This window comes from Nannobrachium achirus, assembly GCF_963921795.1.
Source record: "Nannobrachium achirus genome assembly, chromosome: 13".
Classification (NCBI taxonomy): domain Eukaryota; kingdom Metazoa; phylum Chordata; class Actinopteri; order Myctophiformes; family Myctophidae; genus Nannobrachium; species Nannobrachium achirus.
In genome coordinates, this window is record NC_137833.1 from 2,803,179 (window position 1) to 2,829,250 (window position 26,072).

At 45.1% G+C, this 26,072-nt stretch overlaps 1 protein-coding gene across 1 annotated transcript in view; it reads right to left on the reverse strand.

Annotated features, from left to right (window-relative positions):
- Positions 1–926: 926 nt before the first annotated feature.
- The window catches only part of tarbp1 (TAR (HIV-1) RNA binding protein 1), a 62,775-nt gene continuing 37,629 nt past the window's right edge, over positions 927–26,072 (reverse strand). The window contains exons 18-31 of the mRNA XM_080741058.1: positions 23,584–23,766; positions 22,863–23,074; positions 22,414–22,485; positions 21,852–21,972; positions 18,691–18,801; positions 17,804–17,953; positions 15,898–15,984; positions 14,757–14,977; positions 13,676–13,757; positions 12,305–12,476; positions 8,719–8,904; positions 6,735–6,859; positions 6,143–6,279; positions 927–2,042 (exon numbers count right to left, since the gene is read on the reverse strand). Of these exons, the coding sequence (XP_080597184.1) occupies positions 1,889–2,042; positions 6,143–6,279; positions 6,735–6,859; positions 8,719–8,904; positions 12,305–12,476; positions 13,676–13,757; positions 14,757–14,977; positions 15,898–15,984; positions 17,804–17,953; positions 18,691–18,801; positions 21,852–21,972; positions 22,414–22,485; positions 22,863–23,074; positions 23,584–23,766 (2,013 nt within the window). The 3' untranslated portion in view covers positions 927–1,888. The remainder of the gene's footprint in view (positions 2,043–6,142; positions 6,280–6,734; positions 6,860–8,718; positions 8,905–12,304; positions 12,477–13,675; positions 13,758–14,756; positions 14,978–15,897; positions 15,985–17,803; positions 17,954–18,690; positions 18,802–21,851; positions 21,973–22,413; positions 22,486–22,862; positions 23,075–23,583; positions 23,767–26,072) is intronic.

Consider the following 26,072-nt stretch of genomic DNA (forward strand, 5'->3'; position numbering starts at 1 on the left):
TTTCAGAACCGTTGATTTAGAAGAAGGATTTGGAAGACATTTATAGAATCTGGTCAAAAATATTCAAAGACAATTTTTCAAAAAATAGATCTACAAGCTCACTGTGACCTTGTATATCTGCTATTTATTTTTTAATTTCTAAAGCATAAAATAATGGTTACAATCTAAAGTGACACAATTCCAGCTCTAAATGGGTTAACAGCCACGTGGAGAGTTGAACGGCCATTAACTGCAACACACCTTGGGGAAATTAAAATCACATCTGGCCCTAGAGATACAACTCATTCATCACACCTGTCCTCTCACTGTGCACCGAGTGACCAAATCTTAACCACTTTAGACTCCATATATGGGTACACGAGAGTCCCTCAGGGCTCTATGCTAGTGTATTTTCTCTTTGGTGTCCATTGTGGAGAAAGCTCTGGCTGAAACTAACCGAGCGACACAAGCTCGTTGATTTGCCATTTTTCTGCGAAAGCCTTATCCACAATAAGGATGCTTGGGTTTAAGTGGTTAAAGGTAGTGCAAGTGATTTTACTGTATGTATTTGTTAGGTTAAATCCATATATTCTGCAATCATAGAGAGTCTCCCTGTCTCTGTAGCTCTTTAAAAAAAGGAAACATTTTCAGGTGCGTTGCCAATTCCATCCAGAATACACATTTATCAGCTTCAGTTTGATAGTGTTCCATTTATTCTGCGGTTTCTTTGAGTCATCACTTCCATTTCATTTATGTATAGATACTGTATCCTGTATGACAGGGGTGGGCAACTTTGATGATGGCGAGGGCCAATATATTTCCACCTTCACTCCAGAGGGCCACATTGCATATTGCTACGTCCTACTTTGTCATTCTAGTAGTATCTCATGCAAAAGAAGCAAAAATAGCAGATCTACAAGCTCATTTTGAGCATGTAGATCGGCTATTTTTGCTTCTTTTGAATTGGAATCCTGAATTATTTTTTGTTATCTTTAAATTGGAATCCTGAAATGTAACATTTTGATTTAATTTCAAACACATTTAGTGATATACTCATGTTAACTTTATGAACCTAAATACAAAAACAACAGATAAAAAAAATACATTTTAATACTACTATACTAGTCATTAAGCTACTAATATAGACTGACGGAATTAAAGCAGATCATGTTTGTAATTGTAATCAATAATATATCAGTATTCTGGTATTAACCTGTGGGCCGCATTAAGTGAAGGTGGGGGCCGCATGTGGCCCCCGGGCCGCCAGTTGCCCATGTATCCTGTATGAGTTCTCCCTCCTGATGGGATAAAAATGGTATCCCGACCTGAAAATGTATTTTCTGTTCACTAAAAAGTGGGAGAGACAGGGAGACCACCCTCTGTAGAACTATTTAACATACATAGTTACGTAACATTATGTAGCGTTATCGTTTTGATACAAGAGGTCAAATCTCCTCACCAAATAGAATGCATAACTTCTGAGAGTGAAGTCTGCAAAAGGTAAGACTAAAGCCTGATATATCTCTGCAACAAAGGCCTTGTTCACGTTGCAAATGAATCCCATTTGTTTCTCCAATCTGATCTTCAGGTCTGACTCCCTGTCAATGTTATTTTTACAAATTAGATTAGTGTTACTCAGACAGCAGCAAAAATCTCAAGTCGCATTTGCGACGCATCGTTAGTTTGTGCATCGGCTATTTGTGGCAAGCAACCTAGGGAATTTGGTTTAGATCCGATTCACAATAATCTGTATTGCTGTGGTTTTTATGCTGTTCAGAAACCAAATTTGGGCTTTCGCTGGACAAAAGTAACGCTTCCGTTACTGATGTGGCGAGGCTTTACTGTGCGTTGATAGCTTTCTTAAGGCCACAGAAGGGCAGTGTTTCCAAACCCAGGCTGTGAGTCCAGCTCAGCCAGAGGTGAAGTGCTGCCGGGTGTACTCCCAGATCAGCAGGGCGGCGCTCACGTGCACGTTGAGCGAACGGATCACGCCTTGTTGGGGGATCTCCACGCACACGTCTAGGAGCTGCAGCAGGTTGGCTGGGATGCCTTCCCGCTCGTTACTAGACAGAGAGAGAGAGAGAGAGAGAGAGAGAGAGAGAGACAGAGAGAGAAGCAGGGAAGGAAAGCTCAGAAGACTGGTACCACAAATGCATGCCATCAGGATTTTCACGGAGGCCATGGCAGCCTTTGCCCCTCAGTTTGGCCTTGTGCCCCTCAAACCAATGGAATGCCCTGAGGCCTTAATGCCCCGGCCGACAGTACCACTTTCTCCTGTCTCTTTCTGGTCACAATGTAGATAGTAGAGACGGGTGTCTCCTTCTTGTCATGTAGACACCAGTGTCTTTTGTTGAGATTCTGAAATCTGAACTCCCCCGAGTCCCCATCTTAAACCAATCCAGTGATTTTGATTGGTGCAGGGCTGAGCATGGATCAGATTGTAAATACCATCATTTATCCATTTCACTGAAGATTAGATTATCATCCCTATCCCTTAAATTCAACAAATTCTTTCAATGAACTAAAATCTAGTTTTATTTGATGTCCTTCCTGCCCTGACATTAGGACTCACCGAAGCCCAAGTGGCCTTGCCCCTAAAATGACTAAATTCCAGGCCTGCAAGGCACATTTGATGCTTTGTCATAGGTTTTGCCATTTTCTTCACTACGACCAGGATTGTGCTGAGGTGCTACGCCAAGCCCGACAGCATGGCCCATACCAATACAAAGGGGAGACAATCGCCTTCTATCCAGACCGAACAGCGATGGACGCCAAGATTTCTGCCTCTTTCAATAACGTGAGGGTTCTTCTCAAGAACCAATTTGAGGTTTTGTCAAATGCTAATTTGATGACGGTCAGAGTGAAACTCTGCAAGTCTCCTACCGGAGACAAAATCAATTGTTTTATTAAAATATACATCATTAACTGTTGAACAACACCTATTAACACACATGGAGTTGGAAGGAAATGTTCAAAGGGAAAGATCTGGTCCTGTCAGGTGGAAACCTCATGTCCAAAACTGTTCATTTTCTGAATTCAAATTTATAAAGTACAATAGTTAATTTAAGAAGAAAAAACATAGAACATGGTAAGGGTCTTCTACAGGGGATCCTGAACATCTTTGTGTGATAGAAACTTGTTTTTTCCTCCTTTTTTATATTAACCACTTGAACCCTAGCGTCCATATTCAGAGAACTTTTGCCAAAAATAGCAGATCTACGAGCTTGTAGATCGGCTATTTTCGGCAAAGAGCTTTGGAGGCGATAAAGGTCAGACTAAGTACAGTGAAAGGTCAAGTTTATTAAGTATTGACGGTTAAAAAATCCAAAATGCACTGATGATTGTGCTGTCAAACGATTAAACTATATGGAATCTATGAAGAGGTTGTGGGGGTCCCTGCTTCATCTCTCTCTCAACTAAGGGGTCCTCGGCCTGAAAACATTGAAGACCCCAGAGTTAGTATATGTTAAGAGGTTTCTGCCCAACAGTGACAAGTTGCTGAACACTATTCTTTCCTTCGAAGGCCATCCTCTCTATAAGGTATTTAATGACCTGCGTAGCAAGTTTAGCAACAGGTTTTTGATGTCTACAATATCTACTGAGCGAATGAAGAAATCCTTTGTTCCTGCTGCTGTTAGATTCCTTAACGTTAACGTACATTGCTAGCTTGGTTTTGGGAGGGTGTCATGTAATTTGTAAAGTCTGTTATTGTTATTTGTTGTGTATTGTATGTTTGTTATATGTTGTCTTTGATTTTGTGTATTTGTATTCGCTCTGGTGGCAAAACGTGTTTCCCTTTGGGGACTAAGCAATAAACACATACCATACCAACCCCATTCATCCTGAGGTAAATTGGGTGAGATAGAAAATAGGGTAATAATGTAATAGTCCATTAAGGCAGCAGGGCCATGCATGCTGTGCTGCTGGGGACAGCACAGCTGCTCACACACCAAGCTCTGCTGTGAGCACAAAGGAAGCATAATGGACTCATTACAGATAAACTGAAACACACCTTTATGAATGAGCTGGGCTAAAACAAACAGTGCATCGCATGCAACCTAGCCGGGCACTGGTGGAAGAAGCGCTCATTCTCAACCGTTTCAGGCCGCGACCCTCAAAATAATCATATTTTAACTGGGGACCCCCCCCCACCCCCCACCCTGACGAGCACTAAGATCTAAGGCATTACATTTTGTATAACACGGTTCTATTGTGAAAATAGACGATCTACATGCTCACAACGCCTCGCAATGCCTCTAATATTTGACAATTTGGCCAATGTTTAATTCGTCATTTTAGAGGTATTAAAAATGGAGCTTGTAGATCTGCTGCTTTTGCAATTTTTGAATTTGAATCCTGAAAAGTTTTGGGCTGGGTTTCCACCCGACATATACGATTTGTTGTGTTACTGTAAGTGATACATATCTTTGTTAAAACTAAAATGTGACGATAACAATAATTTTCAAAGGGTCGTTATTTCATAACCACAGCACAATATGGTTTTCTAAGCAAAATGGGCATACAGGGAAATAGGGAAATGGGGACCCAAACCGTTTGAGATCTAAGCTACAGAGCACGGTGAAGGTTCAAACCGGAGTGAATTTCGGAGCGTGTAAATAAATTAATCAACCTCACGTTATGTCAGTCGTTTGCACACTTTTCGGACCAGGGTTGATTTTTTCCGATTTTCGCAGCTGTCGCCACTGAGTCCCTTGCTCTCTCTCTCTTTCCTCTCTCTCTCTCCCTGGCCTCCGGATTTCGGATTTCCAAAACGCAACGAAAGACCGCAGTGCAGTGTGCAACCAGCTTAAGTCCTTTCCTGAGGGAGAGCCAATTACAGCCCGGCGTGCCTCAACAAGCATTTCTCTCTCTCTGGTAAACACCCATGGGAACACGCTCCCAGGAGGGGACATAAACATGTAACAGCATGTTAACTGCAAAGCATGCACAGCTCAGGGCAAGCAGTGGCCGTGAGAGTAGATCTGTGAGGGAATTATAAAAATCAGGACTTGGGGGGGGGCTTTTGTGCAATAGAAAAAACACAATGAAATCGTTGAATCACAATTATTCGTGTGACAATTAATCGTCATGTAAAATGTCATAATTTTCATGCTGTTCTACATACGTATTATAGCCAACCTGTAACCGGGATCTTATGTGGTCAGGGCACGGTACAAGTTATTTATCCTATGACAGGACGACTCATCTCTTTGCTTTGCTGTAGGGCGGTGTGGCAGGTCCAAGGCCTGGATATATCACTATATCACCTTTGGGCTCTGTATCTTTAACTCATTTATCACTATATCACCTTTGGGCTCTGTATCTTTAACTCATTTATCACTATATCACCTTTGGGCTCTGTATCTTTAACTCATTTATCACTATATCACCTTTGGGCTCTGTATCTTTAACTCATTTATCACTATATCACCTTTGGGCTCTGTATCTTTAACTCATTTATCACTATATCACCTTTGGGCTCTGTATCTTTAACTCATTTATCACTATATCACCTTTGGGCTCTGTATCTTTAACTCATTTATCACTATATCACCTTTGGGCTCTGTATCTTTAACTCATTTATCACTATATCACCTTTGGGCTCTGTATCTTTAACTCATTTGCTGCCCCCTCACGAGTTTCCCCGAGTTATTCCTGTACTCTGACGCCGCCGTCGGTGACTTGACAATTTTAACTCTCAAATACCTGGAACGCGCCCGAGTCGCGTTAGATTTGAACCACTTTAACCATTATTTTATGCTTTAACTATTTTTGAAAATGTTTGACCCAATCTTTGACCCGACTTCTAAATCCTTCTTCTAAATCATGTTGTTCTCAAAATTTTTCATGTCAAGGACCCCCAAAATTACAGGTATTTGGCCGCGGACCCCCATCTCAAAATGTTGTTCCAGGGACCACCCAGAAGCAAATATTTGAGTTACAAATGTTCGCTTTTAAATAGATATATTCAAAGACTTGCAAAGAAAAATCATGATTTTTCAAAAATAGCAGATCTACAAGCTCGCAGCGCGGCACTCGGTGCCGCGCTGTGAGCTTGTATATCTGCTATTTTTCACTGGTTAAAGCATTCAATAATTCTAGGCCTAAATGGGTTTTTAACACATGAACGTCATCTGGTGCCGTTCCATGTCCTCTCTCTTACCCCAGGAGCAGCAGTGTCTTCTCTGGGAACTGGTAATCCTGCAGACTCTGGCTGTTGGCCGTCTGTTCCACTCCCACCATGCAGTAGCCTTCGCTCTTCTTCAGCTGCAGGAAGTCAGGCAGCTCCACAGGCTTCACCTGAACAGACCAGAAACATGCCAACATTACTTTACACGTCTGAACATTTCAGTCAGACTCAACTATAGTGTGTACATCGTTCAATAGGACAGTGGTTCTCAACATTTTCAGGCCGCGACCCGCAAAATAATCATATTTGAACTGGGGACCCCCCCCCTGGGGACCCCCTCCCCACCCTGACAAGCACTAAAAGTTGAAGAATTACATTTTGTATAACAGTTCTATTGTGAAAATAGCAGATCTACATGCTCACAACTCCTCGCATTGAGCATGTAGATCAGCTATTTTCACAATTTCTGCCTCTAATATTTGACAATTTGGCCAATGTTTAATTTTAGAGGTATTAAAAAGTCCTTACATTGTCACTTTAGAAATGTGCAGATACCCTCTATACACTTATATATAGTATATGTTCTCTAAGAGCCAGACGATGAGTCATGGACAGCTGTTAATACCTCTTGCAACGGGAGCCACAGCTCCGAGGAGACGCTCAGGGCCTGGAAGTGTTTGTCCTGGACATGACGGAGGCTGTCCAACACCAGAGCACTGGCACCGAAGATCTCACACGTCCTGCACAGACCTGGAGGACAAGGAGGCAGGGAGGTTGGTGCTCTAAACTCCAGGCTTACAGCACTAGGGCTGAAGACAGGTGCTAAAGGCCAGCATGCAATCCATAAAGAGAAAAAAATGAAAATTGAGACTCTTTGGATGCAAAGATAGTCCTGAAAGACCTGAAAGAAACCACGTGATTCACAGGGCAAAGAAGGCTCTCTGAAGGTGATCCTGACACCCCATTCACTTAATAAAATGCCTTTTAACCTCTCTTGAACCCCAGGCTGCCTAATCTGAGGGGAACATTCGAGTACAGTTTTAACTCGGGTTTCAGGCATGCTTAGGGTAATTTTAACCTTAAACTCAGTTTTAACCATGATAATGATAGATTCGGGGCGGGTGTTTTCAATGAATCTATCATGGTTAAAATGCAGTTTGAAGTTACAATAGGTTTGTATAGGAAGGGGGCCTGTCTATTAATAATATGAATATAATTTGTAACTCAAATATTTGCTTCTGGGGGGTCCCTGGAACAACATATTTTGAGATGTGGGTCCGCAGCCAAATACATGTAATTTTGGGGGTCCTTGACATGAAAAAGTTTGAGAACCACTGATTTAGAAGGATTTATAAGACATTTATAGAATCGGGACAAAAATAGACTTGCACAAATGTTCACAATTTAAAATAATGTTTAAAGTGGTTCATCCTGAAAAGTAACAGTTCTGGATATATGGGGTTTCCATCCGACAGACCATATTTTCCAATCATGAGTCATGTGTGAATTCCTACCAAAGATATCAACCATTGCTGATTGTCGTTAAACAGGTATAGATCATTAATACAGGTCTATAGTCCTAAAGAGGCCACTATAATGTGGAATATCGAGTGAATGAATTCATAGTCAATATTTATACAACACACAGGCTTTGCCTGCCCTGCACACAGACCTAAGAGCACATCAAATATCAATATTGATTTGTAGCACAGGTCCTTCTCTCTGTCCACACACACTTCAAATAGATTCCGCTGCTTATCATGCGAGGTACAGTAGCAGTGGGACAATACCCGGCCACATAGAGGACATCCTTACATTCACTGTGTAAACTGAGAGAGAGGACTGAAGAGATTGTTTTCTTATGGTGGCACAGCTGTGTTTGACCCAGTAAGACCTGAGGCTCATTCTACCAAAGGTCTTCTAAATCCAAACAGTATTCTGAAAACCTTATGTTACTATATCTGTTCATAGATCAGCTGTTTTCAGATGTTTGATATTAACTTCAGACAGACACCCCACCTCCTAAGTACATTGAACTTCAATACTCAATACATTTCAACCATGTCATGTCAGACTGAAATTAAATTGAAAACACTCATTCCTGGTTCCGGTGATTGATATTGTCCATCTAATGTGTGGAGGGAAGTTTTTATTTTAGGACCATATCAGTCACCAGAACCTGATTGTGTTTTCAATCAGTTTATGGTTAACATTGAGTTTGAAGTCGAGGTGTACAAACTGAACCAAATGGTTACATTTGTACATTCTCAGAGTTAAATAAACACTGAGGATTTTAAACATATACTGTATACTATACATATATGAATTGGGGTCGGTGGCCTACAGTAATGTGTATCAAATTAGGGGTCCTTGACATTAACCCATTGAAAACAGGAAAGCCTTGGCCATTCAAAATAGCAGACATACAAGCAGTACGTCACTTCGTGCCACACTGTGAGCTTGTACATCTGCTAATAATTCTTGAAAGTGTGAGAACCACTGATTTAGAGGGCATTTGTAGAATCCATCCATTGGGAAAGGTAGAGAATCACTGATCTGTCACAGACACTACGGATGGCAGATGGCACATCGTCACATCACGTACTGACCTCCTAGGTTGGTGGGCTTGTCGATGAGCGAGGCCACCACCAGGAGGGCTCCGTGGAGCTTGCCCAGGCGGGCAGCCCTCTGCTGGGGCACCAGCAGCAGCTCGGGCTCCTGCTCCTGGATGCCCAGACGCCAGGGCGTAATCTTCTTCTGGACCTCCGCCCAGCGCTCCTCCTTGTCCTGTTCACCTGCTTGGATACAAACACCATCCAGGTATGATCGTGATTATGCATGCCATGAGGTTGCATGATTACAGTTAAGAATGATCACGAGAAGCATTGTCAGTATCTGCTATTTTCAAACATTTTTAGTACTTTTTATGCCAATACTTTTGTTACTCAGGTAACAACAGTTTTATACATTTTGGTATAGAGTAACAAAGTTTGACGTCATAGACATTTATACATCCTACCTGCTTCACGTTTTTTCCCTCATTCTGAATTCCCATAGACTTTTTTCATATTGCATCATAAGAACTGTGTTCCAAATAACATAAACAAATGATCTCAGCGGTTTGACTCATATGGATATGAAGTTTCCAAATGATGGTGAGAAAACACTAATGTTACTGTCACTGAATTACTTAAATTTTCACCAGAAACAGACTGTATCAAATATGAGTGACTGACTATCATAAACCATACAGAGACACCTCCCCGACAATACTAACATCTACATGCTCACAAGTCACAACGCCTTGCAACGCGAGGCGTTGTGAGCATGTAGATCGTCTATTTTCACAATTTCTGCCTCTAATATTTGACAATTTGGCCAATGTTTCATTTGTCATTTTAGAGGTATTAACACCTTCTAAGCCAAGGGGAGCCCCTTAATGTTAAAACCGTACTATATCGCACATCCCCCCAGGGACTCTCAGCCACGTCGTACATTCCCGGACTTTGTCTTTAAAACCGGAATAAAAGCTTTTGATCCGAAAATCGGCGATCGTCTAACCTTCCCTAGTCACCACTCGTGCACTGATAGCTCATGCAGACCGTGCATGAAGCAGAGGTGACGTCAGCGCCTCTCCTTCTCCAAGGCACCTTCCACCCATCCGTTTACTGTCTACACACTCGAGCTCCTCCTGCAGCCATGCTTGGGGCTATGCTAGCGAAACTTTTCAGTTCTGTTCTTCAGTCACACATGGACTATTTGCGGGGACATTTACGTGAAAGGATCGCGCACGCGAAACGCACGGGGACATCGACGATCGGCCAAAACCCCCATTCTATCCCAACGGAAATCGAGAAAATCATGGTGAGTTACTGGCCTGGGGGAAAAAAAAAAAGAAAAAACAGCGGCGCTGTTCAAGATGGAGGGGCTGCGGGGTCATGTTTATAAACATAATATTATGTCTCAGATCACAATACAATAATAGAAATGTCACGGCTAATCTACCAACCACCATTCTATTTCGGACGTCAAGGTGTTAAAAGGTCCTTAAAATGTCACTTTAGAAATGTGCAGATCTATATACAGTACTTAAACATTATGTTGGTTTGTTTACTGTTGAGTGAGAAAACAATGTTGCACATTAAGTTAATTGTCTGGGGACCCCCCAAAATAATTGGGGGACGCCCCCCTGTACCTCTGTCCTGCTGGACCCAGTCTCCAGTCTACTGTACCTCTGTCCTGCTGGACCCAGTCTCCTACTGTACCTCTGTCCTGCTGGACCCAGTCTCCAGTCTACTGTACCTCTGTCCTGCTGGACCCAGTCTCCAGTCTACTGTACCTCTGTCCTGCTGGACCCAGTCTCCTACTGTACCTCTGTCCTGCTGGACCCAGTCTCCAGTCTACTGTACCTCTGTCCTGCTGGACCCAGTCTCCTACTGTACCTCTGTCCTGCTGGACCCAGTCTCCAGTCTACTGTACCTCTGTCCTGCTGGACCCAGTCTACTCTACTGTACCTCTGTCCTGCTGGACCCAGTCTACTACTGTACCTCTGTCCTGCTGGACCCAGTCTCCAGTCTACTGTACCTCTGTCCTGCTGGACCCAGTCTCCTACTGTACCTCTGTCCTGCTGGACCCAGTCTCCAGTCTACTGTACCTCTGTCCTGCTGGACCCAGTCTCCAGTCTACTGTACCTCTGTCCTGCTGGACCCAGTCTCCTACTGTACCTCTGTCCTGCTGGACCCAGTCTCCTACTGTACCTCTGTCCTGCTGGACCCAGTCTCCTACTGTACCTCTGTCCTGCTGGACCCAGTCTCCAGTCTACTGTACCTCTGTCCTGCTGGACCCAGTCTCCAGTCTACTGTACCTCTGTCCTGCTGGACCCAGTCTCCAGTCTACTGTACCTCTGTCCTGCTGGACCCAGTCTCCAGTCTACTGTACCTCTGTCCTGCTGGACCCAGTCTACTACTGTACCTCTGTCCTGCTGGACCCAGTCTACTACTGTACCTCTGTCCTGCTGGACCCAGTCTACTACTGTACCTCTGTCCTGCTGGACCCAGTCTACTACTGTACCTCTGTCCTGCTGGACCCAGTCTACTACTGTACCTCTGTCCTGCTGGACCCAGTCTCCAGTCTGCTGTACCTCTGTCCTGCTGGACCCAGTCTCCTACTGTACCTCTGTCCTGCTGGACCCAGTCTCCAGTCTGCTGTACCTCTGTCCTGCTGGACCCAGTCTCCTACTGTACCTCTGTCCTGCTGGACCCAGTCTACTACTGTACCTCTGTCCTGCTGGACCCAGTCTACTACTGTACCTCTGTCCTGCTGGACCCAGTCTCCAGTCTACTGTACCTCTGTCCTGCTGGACCCAGTCTACTACTGTACCTCTGTCCTGCTGGACCCAGTCTCCTACTGTACCTCTGTCCTGCTGGACCCAGTCTCCAGTCTGCTGTACCTCTGTCCTGCTGGACCCAGTCTCCTACTGTACCTCTGTCCTGCTGGACCCAGTCTCCTACTGTACCTCTGTCCTGCTGGACCCAGTCTCCTACTGTACCTCTGTCCTGCTGGACCCAGTCTACTACTGTACCTCTGTCCTGCTGGACCCAGTCTACTACTGTACCTCTGTCCTGCTGGACCCAGTCTACTACTGTACCTCTGTCCTGCTGGACCCAGTCTCCAGTCTACTGTACCTCTGTCCTGCTGGACCCAGTCTCCAGTCTACTGTACCTCTGTCCTGCTGGACCCAGTCTCCTACTGTACCTCTGTCCTGCTGGACCCAGTCTCCTACTGTACCTCTGTCCTGCTGGACCCAGTCTACTACTGTACCTCTGTCCTGCTGGACCCAGTCTACTACTGTACCTCTGTCCTGCTGGACCCAGTCTACTACTGTACCTCTGTCCTGCTGGACCCAGTCTCCTACTGTACCTCTGTCCTGCTGGACCCAGTCTCCTACTGTACCTCTGTCCTGCTGGACCCAGTCTACTACTGTACCTCTGTCCTGCTGGACCCAGTCTACTACTGTACCTCTGTCCTGCTGGACCCAGTCTCCTACTGTACCTCTGTCCTGCTGGACCCAGTCTCCAGTCTACTGTACCTCTGTCCTGCTGGACCCAGTCTCCTACTGTACCTCTGTCCTGCTGGACCCAGTCTCCAGTCTACTGTACCTCTGTCCTGCTGGACCCAGTCTCCAGTCTACTGTACCTCTGTCCTGCTGGACCCAGTCTCCCGGTGGCAGCTGGCTCAGGTCGGGGACGGGGTTCCTGAGTGGCAGCGTGGGACTCTCAGAGAAACCCTCCAGCTTCTCAAACTTCCACGGCGAGATCCACTCGTCATCAGCCAACTCTGACAGGCTGGGAAACGTGTGGAATATGGTCTAGGAGGAGAGGACAACAGCTGATTAGTGTGGAATATGGTCTAGGAGAGGACAACAGCTGATTAGTGTGGAATATGGTCTAGGAGAGGACAACAGCTGATTAGTGTGGAATATGGTCTAGGAGAGGACAACAGCTGATTAGTGTGGAATATGGTCTAGGAGAGGACAACAGCTGATTAGTGTGGAATATGGTCTAGGAGAGGACAACAGCTGATTAGTGTGGAATATGGTCTAGGAGAGGACAACAGCTGATTAGTGTGGAATATGGTCTAGGAGAGGACAACAGCTGATTAGTGGTACTAATATGGTCTAGGAGAGGACAACAGCTAATTAGTGTGGAATATGGTCTAGGAGAGGACAACAGCTAATTAGTGTGGAATATGGTCTAGGAGAGGACAACAGCTGATTAGTGTGGAATATGGTCTAGGAGAGGACAACAGCTGATTAGTGTGGAATATGGTCTAGGAGAGGACAACAGCTGATTAGTGGTACTAATATGGTCTAGGAGAGGACAACAGATAATTAGTGTGGAATATGGTCTAGGAGGAGAGGACAACAGCTGATTAGTGTGGAATATGGTCTAGGAGAGGACAACAGCTGATTAGTGGTACTAATATGGTCTAGGAGAGGACAACAGATAATTAGTGTGGAATATGGTCTAGGAGGAGAGGACAACAGCTGATTAGTGTGGAATATGGTCTAGGAGAGGACAACAGCTGATTAGTGTGGAATATGGTCTAGGAGAGGACAACAGCTGATTAGTGTGGAATATGGTCTAGGAGAGGACAACTGCTAATTAGTGTGGAATATGGTCTAGGAGAGGACAACCGCTAATTAGTAGTACTGCGCTTTCTGTTGTTGTAACAGGTGAATGATGGGTTTAATTCAGGGGTCTTCAACGTTTTCAGGCCAAGGACCCCTTAGTCGGGAGAGAGGAAGCAGAGACCCCCCACAACCTGTTCATAGATTCCATATAGTTTCATTGTTTGACAGCACAATCATCAGTGTATTTTGGATTCATGTCAATTTGTGTTTTCAGATATTTAACCACTTGAACCATCAATACTTAATAAACGTTCATCTTCTGTTCTTTTCCCCTCTAAACCAAATCTCTTTGCCGAAAATAGCCGATCTACAAGACCCCTTGTTGAGGACCCTTGGTTTAATACCCACACATTTGACGTGATATAAAGAGGCACCTCGATGCTGTAGTCCCTGATAGGATGGAAGGCACCGAAGAAGAAATGCTCCTGAATTCTGATCCAGTTCTTGTTGGCGTTTCTAGAGTGAAAAACAAAACTTTATCACATCATCGCAAACATAGTGAAGTAATATCACCCACAGACACGTTTTCACCGAAGAGCTTTGCTGCACAGGGAAAAATGAGGGGGCTACCGTATTATTTTATGCTTTAAGTATTACAAAATAGTAGATAAACAAGCTCACAGCACCGAGTTGTAGAACTTGAAGAATCTTGAAAATTTGTGCAAGTCTTTGAATATTTTTGACCCAATTCTATAAATGTCTTCCAAATCCTTCTTCTAAATCAGTGGCAAACGTTTTCATGTCAAGGACCCCCAAAATTACATGTATTTGGCCGCGGACCCCCATCTCAAAATATGTTGTTCCAGGGACCCCCCAGAAGCAAATATTTGAGTTACAAATGTTTGCTATTAAAAAGATATATTCCAAGATTTGCAAAAGAAAGAAAGAAAAAAAAGAAAAAGAAAAACACGACTTTTCGAAAATAGCAGATCTATAAGCTTGCAGCACGGCACTCGGACTCAGTGCCGTGCTGTAAGCTTGTATATCTTCTATTTTTGAGCGGTGGTCACACCGTCTCCATAGCGTGGCCGTGTGTGTCTGTGTGTGTGTCTGTCTGTCTGTCTGTATGTAGCCTCTGGTGTAGCCTGAGTACCCTGGGTGACCAGAGAGGTGCTGTTGAGTCTAGCCCGCCCTGAGCATCAACTGCAATACACACACCCCCCCACCCCACACACACAGGCACCCCTCCCCCCCCCCACACCCCCCCCACACCCCCCACACACAGGCACCCCTCCCTCCCCCCCCCCCCCACAGGCACCCCCCCCCCCCCCCCACAGGCACCCCTCCCCCCCCCACACCCCCCACACACAGGCACCCCTCCCTCCCCCCCCCCCACAGGCACCCCTCCCCCCCCCCACGACCACCGCTCAGTTCACACGGGTGTGATTTTCAATAGTGCAAGCATAAAATAATGGTTTAAAGTGGTTCCGGGTCTAAATGGGTTGCTATGCTCACCCAGAGTTCTGCATGGCCTCAGCCTGGTTCAGACAGGTCTCCACGACGGAGGCCAGCCCCCCCAGAGCATCACCTCCATGCTGGGCCTGCTGGGCCTCCTCGCGCACCTGCGCCAGGGACCACACTCTCTTCAGGGCCAGCAGCGCGTACAGACGCACGCTGAAGTTATGGCAGAAGCACCACTGCAGGCTCACGTCCAGCGCCCTGCGCCACTGCACTGCCTGACACACGCACATATACGCACGCACGCACACACACACACACACACACACACACACACACACACACACACACACACACACACACACACACACACACACACACACACACACACACACACACACACACACACACACACACACACACACACACACACACACACACACACACACACACACACACACACACACACACACACACACACAACCACAATCATCTTAACTCATTTGCTGCTATGGCCGAGGAGCCCGAAAAAATCCCGATGTACGGCCCTGCCATGTTAAGGCATGAGGAGAATTTCCCGTTTTTGACCCCAAAAAATGTAGTAGGCATGATAGCAATCGCGAAATTGCATGTTTAACCCCCATAGCAACCCCATATTTCAAACATGGCAGCCATCTTTGTTTACATTTTAGGAAAACATAATGGCTTGTATCTCATGAATGCCTGAACGGATTTCCATTCGGATTTTTTTGTTTGAAAGCTGTGAGCAATGTGGACACACGTGGTGCATTATCTAGGCATGGGTGTGCATGATCCGTGCACTATGAATTACATGGAAGTCTATGGAGACAGGGGCATATGAGAGTACGAAGGTATTGCTAAATGGCAGCAAATGAGTTAACAATCATCATGTATGACGAATAGTGAAAACAGTCGATCTGATGTGTTGAAACTACAGATTCAAGTACACAATTGTTTTCAGATATGATGCTTTAGTCCTGTTAATATGATCACACATCACATCACATGAGACCATACTGTACCTTATCTTTAGTTAAGGGCAGAATGATGTACCTTATCTTTAGTTAAGGGCAGGATGATGTACCTTATCTTTAGTTAAGGGCAGGATGATGTACCTTATCTTTAGTTAAGGGCAGGATGATGTACCTTATCTTTAGTTAAGGGCAGGATGATGTACCTTATCTTTAGTTAAGGGCAGAATGATGTTTAGATGAACCAGGACAGACAGGAAGGTGCAGATGCTGGTCTTGGTCTTTTCTTGATCCTGAAACAAAAGCAAAGCACAGGAGCATTATTAATACAGTAAACCCTGAGTTCATGAGAGATGACTGATTGTCATTTCAACCCAATACTTACCCGTAATTGCCGGACTATAAGCCGCGACTTTTTTCCCCATGTTTTGAACCCTGCGGCTTATACAACGGTGCGGCTTACATAAAGATGTTTACAGCCAACGGCCAGTTAGTTAGTTTTACAATGGTCTTTAACAAGGATTTATCTACAGATTTTTACAGCTAACGGCCACCAGGGGCGCTCTAGCAGGAAGCAGGAAGGACACCTGCGGCTTATAGTCAGGTGCGGCTTATATATGTAAACATTTGTTTTTTGTTCTAAATTTAGCTGGTGCGGCTTATATTCAGGTGCGGCTTATAGTCAGGCAATTACGGTAATCATCTCTTCGGGGCAGCCTGACCCATTCGCTCGTTTTGCCAGTTATTTTGTTCACAGAGGACCAGGCAGGGGGAAAATACTAAACAGCAAATCAAAGGAAAGCAAAGTTCTAAATCATGAATACATCACAGTTGGAGATGGGGAAAGATTAAAGGATTTATCTGGGACCTCATGAAAAGAAGTCTGCACACTCTGGTTAGTTCTTATATCAACAGTCTCCCCTCGCCCCCCCCCCCCCCCCCCATTTAAGACCTGAGGCCGATTCTACAGTACGAAGAAATGTTTCTGAAAAACATACGTTACTATATCAGTGGTGCTCAAACGTTTTCATGTCCAAGGACCCCTAAAAGTATATGTATTTGGCCACAGACCGCCATCTCAAAATATTTTCCAAGAAATGGCAGATCTACAAGCACAACACAAATATCTGCTATATATTTATTTTTTAATCGAGACCAAAAATAGAAGATCTACAAGCTCACAACGCCTCGTGCAGACCTTCTATTTTTGGCAAAGTGCTTTGGTGTAGAGGGGAAAAAGAGCAAGTACAGAGGTGTCGCGTATTTCATGGCTTCCTGGAGAAAGGCTGTATTCGAAAGGTCAAGTTTATTAAGTATTGACAGTTCAAGTGGTTAGATAACTGAAAACATGAATCCAACATACACTGATGATTGTGCTGTCAAACGATGAAACTATATGTAATCTATTAACGGGTTGTGGGGGTCCCAGCTTCATCTCTCTCTCAACTAAGGGGTCCTTGGCCTGAAAACGTTGAAGACCCCTGGTTTAAAGGTATATTCAGTGATTGTATTTCATTCAAATAAAAATATAATTGGTACATTTTCCATTCATTCTCCTCACTAGAACGTGTGCTGACCATATAAGGACTTCCACCATGGCCCGTGTTACGAGCATAGCTAGATTTGGTTTTCAGAGGTGGCCAGCCAGTCCTTGACCAATCAGGGTAGAGTATGGCCGTAGTTATGTTTTGATGTTTAGTTATGATGGTCAAAATAAAGGTTTTGAGAACCACAGTCGCTCTGAATTAAGAACGTCTGCTAAATGCCTAGATTGTAAACTACTGAACTCATGAAATGCCACAGTCTCGTAGTAAATCAGTATCATACATATCCTGAAGCTGGAGACGTTGGCCTACCGATATTCAGTGATTGGGTCTAATGATCAAAACGAGAACATTATAATGGTGTAAAAAATCTATACAAAACTAAACATTTCCACGCTGTAAGGCCAGTAAGGGACAAGATGACCCCCGGCCACTTTCATTATCACTGAATACACCTTTAAGTGACTGGTAGGTGTGTGTGTGTGTGTGTGTGTGTGTGTGTGTGTGTGTGTGTGTGTGTGTGTGTGTGTGTGTGTGTGTGTGTGTGTGTGTGTGTGCATGTCCTCACCACAGTGAAGCAGGCCCACAGGCGCTCTATGTGCTGTGGGTACTGGAAGAGGATGAGGATCATCATCCACTCTATCAGGTACTTGACGGAGGCCTGGTTACTGCAGAACCCTGCCTCCAACACCTGGTTCAGCACCGTCACCACAAACTCCTGTACACACGAACACACACACGCAAGCACACATGCACACACACATGCACACACACATGCACGCACACATGCACGCACACATGCACACACACATGCACACACACACACACGCATGCACACACACATGCACACACACACACACACGCACACACACATGCACGCACACATGCACGCACACACGCACGCACACACACATGCACACACGCATGCACACACACATGCACACACACACGCACACACACATGCACGCACACATGCACACACGCACGCACGCACGCAAGCACACACGCACGCACACACGCACGCACACACAGAGCACACAAAAATAAATAGTTCGAATAGCCTATCTAACAAGCTCAAAATGTGTCGCAACGGTTTGTAGATCAGCTAATACAACACAACACTGCATAATACTAGTAAGCCGCCTAAGGGCGAAAAGTAATCTCTTTTCTAACCTATAGACTATAGATGTCAGTCTAACCAGTGTGGCTGGTTCTACAGACATGGATCTCCATATATGGGCATAAAAATATGAAGTACAAAAAGTTAACAAAGTTAAAATAACGCTTAAGGTTAATTGATTCATTGATTAATATATATGAAACAATTTTATTGATTATTCGATAACTCTAAAACTCTAAAATAAGTAATCTATAGACAGAATAACCACTAAGAAAATAATTGGTAGTTAAACCCTAGTTGGTTTTATGTTTTGCATGCAGATGAGTGAGTCTCACCTCCTTCAGTTTGGGCAGCAGCAGCAGCAGTGTCTGCCACACCCGGTTCTTCACACGATGTTGCAGAGAGTTGGTATAGTAACGTACTTTTGACTTTGATATCTCCTTGTCCTGGAGGGGACGGGGGAGAGATACGTGTCAGATGTTATTAACCCTTTAAGACCTGCTTGCGTCACTCTAGATTTTAACCACTTTAACCAATATGTTATGCTTTATCTATTAACAAATAGCAGATATACAAGCTCACAGTGTGGCAACGAGTGCCGTGCTGCGAGCTTGTAGATCTGCTTTTTTTTTTCTAATCATGAAAATGTGTGCAAAAGTTTGAATATATCTTTTTTGAAGCGAACATTTGTAACTCAAATATTTGCTTCTGTGGGGGTCCCTGATACTTAACACTTATGTTGCAATGATTTTTTCCGGCCAATGTCCCGCGTTGCCATGGTTACCATAGACTTCCATGTATTTGTGCAAGTGTGTAAAAAGTGCACGCCCATGCCTAGATGATGCACCACGTGTGTAGATGCTGTTCACAGCTTTCAAACAAAGAAATCCGCTTGGAAATTCCGTTCAGGCATTCATGATTTATCAGCCATTATGTTTTCTTCAGATGTAAACAAACATGGCTGCCATGTTTGAAAGAATGGGTTGGTATGGGGGTTAAACATGCAATTTCGCGATCGCGTTCATGCCTAACATTTCTGGAGGTCCAAAAAACATTTTTTTTTCAAAAACGGCCCAAACTCGGGAAACTCGGGGTTGGCACAGCACTAGTACCAATACAAACTCGGGAAACTCGGGGTTGGCACCATATGTGTTAATATTTTGAGATGGAGGTTGACATGAAAAAGTTTGAGAACCACTGACAGAAACATGTGCTTTTTAAAAACCTTAGGATTTAGAAGACATTTATAGAATCCAGTCAAAGATATTCAAAGACTTGCACAAATTTTAAAGATTTTTCAAAAATAGCAGATCTACAAGCTCGCAGCGCGGCACTCGGTGCCGTGCTGTGAGCTTGTATATCTGCTATTTTTCACTAGTTCCCAGTCTAAATGGGTTAAATGTGGTTCCTATCTTGCTACATTGATATGCTGTGAATGAAAACCCATCCTCAGGGATCACACGTGACTTTGATTAGCACCGTTGTATAAAACACACAAACGTGACTGTCTGATAGGCTTCCATTGGAGCCTGTGGAGACGTGCCTTATACCTGAAGGTCAACAACATGTCCTGCAGTCCTAAGAGGACGTTTTTAGAAAGTTGAATGAATAAATGAATACATTTTCGACAATCAAATCATAGTTGTCCCTCTTTTAACCACTGAAACATAAAACCCATATCGTCGTTGTCGGGTGGAAACCTCTTATGTCCAAAACCGTTCGTTTTTTATTTATCATTTAAAAAATGATTTAAACTAGTGTGTGCTTGTAGATCTGCTATTGAGCTATTGAGAGCCACAATGAGATTTGGCGGAGCCTCCATCTACTCCCCTATTTATACTGGTGAAAAAAAACCTAAGCAGTCGCCTGTGCCTTTATCCATTCTCACTATAATGAATACTCTTACATTTTATCTAGGACTTTTTAAATACACAATCCAGATTTTAACATGCTGCTACTCTCATGCTGCGTCCACTCTGCCAGCTACAATGCTAGAGGCTGCTATTCATCATTTTCAATGGAAACCAGTAGTGACATGAAGATACAAAGCCATGCCCGACGTTTGCAGCAAAACGTACAAAGCTTCAGTCCACGTTGGGCTGGCTTCCACTGCAGCTACAACAAGTGGTTTTACCATTCACCACTCCCCCTTTCTCTTCACACATTTCCTGCTTTTAACGGGGGAAATCTATCTCAGTCAGCCAGTTCCACGTTCTTTTAACCCAAGGCTTTATATTTTCCTCACTCGTCAGACGCATGCTTGATGTGCACAAGTCCGTTGATCAGCACTTCTACAGTGACTCTGGGACTCTGCTGCGTGGCTTGGTAGCTTCCAGTGTGAATGCAGCATCAGGCTTTGTTACGCTCCTTTTATTCTCTTCTTTTATAATCTAATTATTTTAAACTGTAACTGTGAAAGCCATTTCACCTCCCCCTTTTTATGTATTCGTGTTGTGAAAATAAAATCTGGGCGACTGACCAATTGATTGAATATAATGACAACAACAAAAAGTGAAAGATTTAGAAAATGTCTGAAAGTGTGGGGCCAAATAGAGGAGAGACAGCCGCTGATACGAACGACCTACGGCCTGGTCGCGACCTAGGCCACGACCTGGAGGTCGTAGGTCCCGGTTCTGGAGGTCGTAGTTCGCGGTACATACTTGTTAGGTCGCGGCCGGTCTAGTTTCGCGACCCCCGGCCGTGGTTGCGCCACCTCGGTCGTCCCCGGGCCGTCTTTTTGCAGAATATTCTAGAGCAGCAGCGCTATTCAACCTTTTGAAGCTTGTGATTGGCTGAACCGGAGGTAGGAAGCGCTCCATTGTAGTCACTTGGACCGCGCGAGGTGCACCAAAACCTATCCTTAACCCTAACCCCAACTCTAACTCTAACCCTAACCTTAACCCTAACCCCAACTCTAACCCTAACCCTAACCCTAACCCTAACCCTAACCTGCCGACACTGAGTAGCTAACCTGCCGACGCTGTTGAAAACGAGCGCTCCTTCCCTTAGCAAGCGTAGAGTTTCTAAACTCGCGTCCCTTCCCTTAGCAAGCGTAGAGTTTCGATCGCGGCGCTCCTTCCCTTAGCAAGCGTAGAGTTTCTAAACTCGCGTCCCTTCCCTTAGCAAGCGTAGAGTTTCGATCGCGGACTTCCCAGGTCGCTGAATTACGACCGAGATCGCGCAAAACCTCCAGAACCGGGACCTACGACCTCCAAGTCGTGGCCTAAGTCGCGACCAGGCCGTAGGTCGTTTGTATCAGCGGCTCTTGCTGAAATAGAGATGCCAGCCAGAGTTGATGTGTTAAGGCACTGGTTCTCAAAGTGGATTCCAGGGACTCTGTGGGTCCCTTTAGGGGGGTCTAAATTGACCCACACAAGTCTGTAACTCTGACCGTGTACAAATGGAACCAATTGGTTCCATTTGTACACGGTCAAGAGTTATGGGGATATCTTGAAATTTGAAAGTTTGAGAAACACTGTTAACATGTCAAAAGCACCTTTTTCAAGAGAAGGGTGACCAGCTCCTCCATCAGTTTCTCGTGCAGTGGATTGGATCCCTCCAGACGGCTGAGGAAGGCTAGTACACACGTACGAGCCATCTGCTCATCCCTGTCCTCACTGGAACCAACAAGAACAGAAAGAGACAGCTCTGTAACACCTGTGGGCCAGGAGCACCCTCTAGTGGCAGAAATTCACAAAAAATAAAAAGGGCTTGAGCAGGGGTCTTCAATGTTTTCAGGCTAAGGACCAGTGTAGTCTTGGGTCGACCCATAGTTCACACCTCGACAACTGTTTTAACAAAGAAACGAGCCTATATGCATATCAATAGACCTGTATAGTAGGTGTTGAGCGACGTTCGCGACCCACCCAAACAATGAATCACCATTGCACCACTGCTAAGTACCCCTTAGCTGAGAGAGAGATGAAGCAGGGACCCCCAATACATATTTTGTATATTGCTATTTTTGGTGGCCCCCTGTAGTAACTCTAAGGACCCCCTAGGGGTCCCGAACCCCCTGTTGAAGACCCCTGGGCTTGAGGAAGGGCTGATGGACTCACCCAGTAACTACTGCGTTAGCAGAACACTCCTCTCCCAGCTGTTCCACATACGTCTGGACCTCCTGAATGAGCCTACAGAACAACCAAGATGAATCAGCCAAACATGAGCAGCAGGAGAGAGGAATTTGAATCCCTATTAAAAGATGCAACATAATTAAAAAATGTCCAAACACTTTCAAGATTTTTCAAAAATGTTTATAAATAGCAGATGTACAAGCTTGCAGCGTGGCACAACATGACTCGCTGTGCGCTTGTAAATCTGCTATTTTTGAACAGCCAACGTAAAAGAAATATGGATAAAGGGGTTAAATTGACAGTGATGCTGTATTAACACATTTGCTAGGGGGACTCCCCCTGGAAACATTTATCTGAAAAACCTACAGCTCTGAAAAACCCATCTAAAATCGAAATGGGGTTTAATGGGTAACGTGTTTTGAAGGTTATCATACCGTTGGTCTCTCCTGAACACGGGGCCGTAGACGCAGGCCTCGGTCAGGATGTCCAGGTGGACGAAGGTGCTGGAGAAGGTTTGGTCGGTGTCTCGCCGGCCTCCCGGCGGCGGGCCGGACGCACCGGGCAGCCAGGTGTGGCAGCAGTGCTGGATCAGCACGTTGAACACACCCGTCTTGCACTGAGACAGCTCCACCAGCTCACTGGCAACCTGTGGTACAAGAGAGACACACCGACCGCACACACACCCAACCATAGAGAGACACACCGACCGCACACACACCCAACCATAGAGTTAAATATAATATAGAGAACGTCTTGCACTGTCTGAGACAGCTCCACCAGCTCACTGGCAACCTGGGTACAAGAGAGACACACCGACCGCACACACACCCAACCATAGAGTTAAATATAATATAGAGAACGTCTTGCACTGAGACAGCTCCACCAGCTCACTGGCAACCTGCCGACCGCACACACACCCAACCATAGAGTTAAATATAATATAGAGAACGAATATAATATAGAGAACCACACACCCAACCATAGAGACACACACCAGCCGCACACACACCCAACAACACATGTCACCATGCCCATGGATTAAAGCTGAATAAAACTTCAGATTTTTTTGCAACAAGTTTTAACATTTTGGACAATCTCCTCCAGACCTCAAGCGCCCTCCCTCTGTGATCTTTTGGGAAACATTTCTTTATTCACCTGCTTGAGGACGGCAGTGAACTTGGGTTTGTCCGTCAGAGCCAGCAGCTGGCGGTGGTAGGCCATGGAGACGAAGCTTCTCAGCGCAGGCCAGAAGTCATGAGGGTTGGTGCTCAGGCCCTGCACCAGCTCCCAGGAGACGCCCACTGCCTCCGCACACAGATCCTCCTCCGCACGCACCACCTGCCAGCAAGATGCACACTTAACACTGGGCCAGAGAACAGGCACGTACATGCACACATAGACATCAAAAGAGTCTTGAGCCCCTGCCCTTATAGTCTGTAAAACGTGCCCTCTCCAGACCATGAATGGCAGGGTTTCCTGCAGGAAAAAGGCTTGGCCAGGTGGTAGCCGGTGCTACAGATTTTAGGCCGGGTGGCCCACATGGCCAATAAAGCGCTGCAGGAAACCCTAAATGGAGTTTTTACAATGGTGAAAGAAATGCAAATGCCCCTCTTTCCATGCCATACCTGAATTCAAGAGAATTGCCTTGTTCAAACTCTCCTCAACTTGAATGCAGCATCGCATGTTGAAATATTCACCCTCTCTGTGTAGAAATCCATGCCGTTACGTTACGCCACATCTCCAGTATTGACTTGATTATGCTTAGTTCAGTGTGGTATCAAGCACCGAAAATAGCCAACCTCCAAGCTCACAACGCATCGCACCGAGAGCTTGAAGGTCTGCTATTTTTGATATTTCCGCCAAAACGTCCATTTGGAAATGTCAGCCCCTGCCTCTCTAACATTCTCTGCACGTCCCTGAGATGCAGCATGCAGTGCACACTTAGCACTGGGCCAGAGAATACCTGGACAGGCATTAGGGTCGTAGAAGGGGACTAAAAGGAATGAGGAGAAAAATAACTCCTGAGGTGAAGTAGAGTCTGAAGAGGTGAGATTTCCGAGTGTGGCAGAAAAGGAGTGAGTCTGGACTCTGGAGTCCTGACAGTTCATTCGGATCCTTTCCTTAGTGAAAGGTTAACCCCTGCCTGGTGGCTACAGCATCATAACACCCCGACAGAACCACCCATATTGATGCGGGGAAAGTTCTTAAAGACCCAATGAAATGACTATTTTGGGTATTTTATTTTGAAGTTTCAGTTTGAAAAGGAAGCCCGTGTGTTTCCGAACCAATCCGAGGGGACCAGCCCTTCAGGCAATGGGATTTAAAATCTGAGTAATTGGAGTAATGGGAGCCAGCAATGGGAAACAGGTGAATGTAATCAAAGGTTCATTTATATGCAGGCGGACCTGTCTATGTCATCACTTTTTGAATTTCTGTTCACAGGAATTTAGGGACCTTTGATATAAATATACACAAACATTGTTTATTTTCTATTTTTTGGCATCTAGTGTTAGGTATGGCCATATTATCACTACAGATATGCTCTAAAGTGTGAAAAACATGTTTTTGATTTCACCCTGTCTTTAAGAGATCTGTACGAAATTACAATTAAAGAATGGTGTTTGGAAAAGGTGATGTAATAACTGGAATGATTCCAAGCACATCACAGCAGCAACTTGGTGAAAGGCCCTCTCTGAAGCTCTGTCTCTCTTTGATGATGCCATTCTTCAGATCCCAGCATCATCTTAGGTCTCTCTGTCTCTCTGCCTACACCCACATCAAAGGCTGGAGAAAATGGTGGCAGCTCACTTCAACCTCAGACTGTTTGAACCACATGAACTCAAATGCTTCTGCTTTCAAAGCAGAATTATATTTGGTGAGATTGACCTGAAAAGGGGATTTTTGTCCTTAAACAAACTCAATAGTGACTTACACCGTAATGGGGTAGAGAGACAATGCAGCAAATACAATTGAAACATTCTAGAATGATGATCGTATATTAATCTGAGTTTCCACAAATTGTAACCCAAATGTGCCCCAAAATATATACCTGTATACTGTATGTAGTTTCACCACTGACATTGGAATGTACACAGAACGTGCAACGTATAGGCAAATTCAGTGAGCCAGTCAGACTGTCTTAAAACAAATGTACTTCTTGATGACCAGGTATTGAAAGAACAGAAATGTCCCCCAGATCTGCAAATATCTGCTGAAATTCCATAACTAATGCTTTTTATCACATTACAATAAATAGTGCAACACACAATAATGTTCAGCCCTACCTTCCCTAGCACAGATACAGGAGTTAACAGAGCTTTACAAACCTAGTTGGGATGGGAAAATCATGTCAACGCTACACAGTGTTAAGGGGAGCACACACTGGACGCGGGCGGCTGCGCAGCGTCGCGCCTCGGTATCGACGCACGTTAAGTGCCGCGCGGTAACCCCAACTGGATGCGTCGCGCTGCCACACAGCACATCCATTTCCCCCGGTGGGGACGGGGAGAACCATGGGAGAACATGTTCACCGCGCGGCAACGCTGGAGAAATAGAACAGTGGTGTATCGGCGCGGCAGGCGAGGCGGCAGACCCGCGGCTGCACGCGTCTGACGGCGCCGGTGTGGGTAAGTTCATGGGCTGGA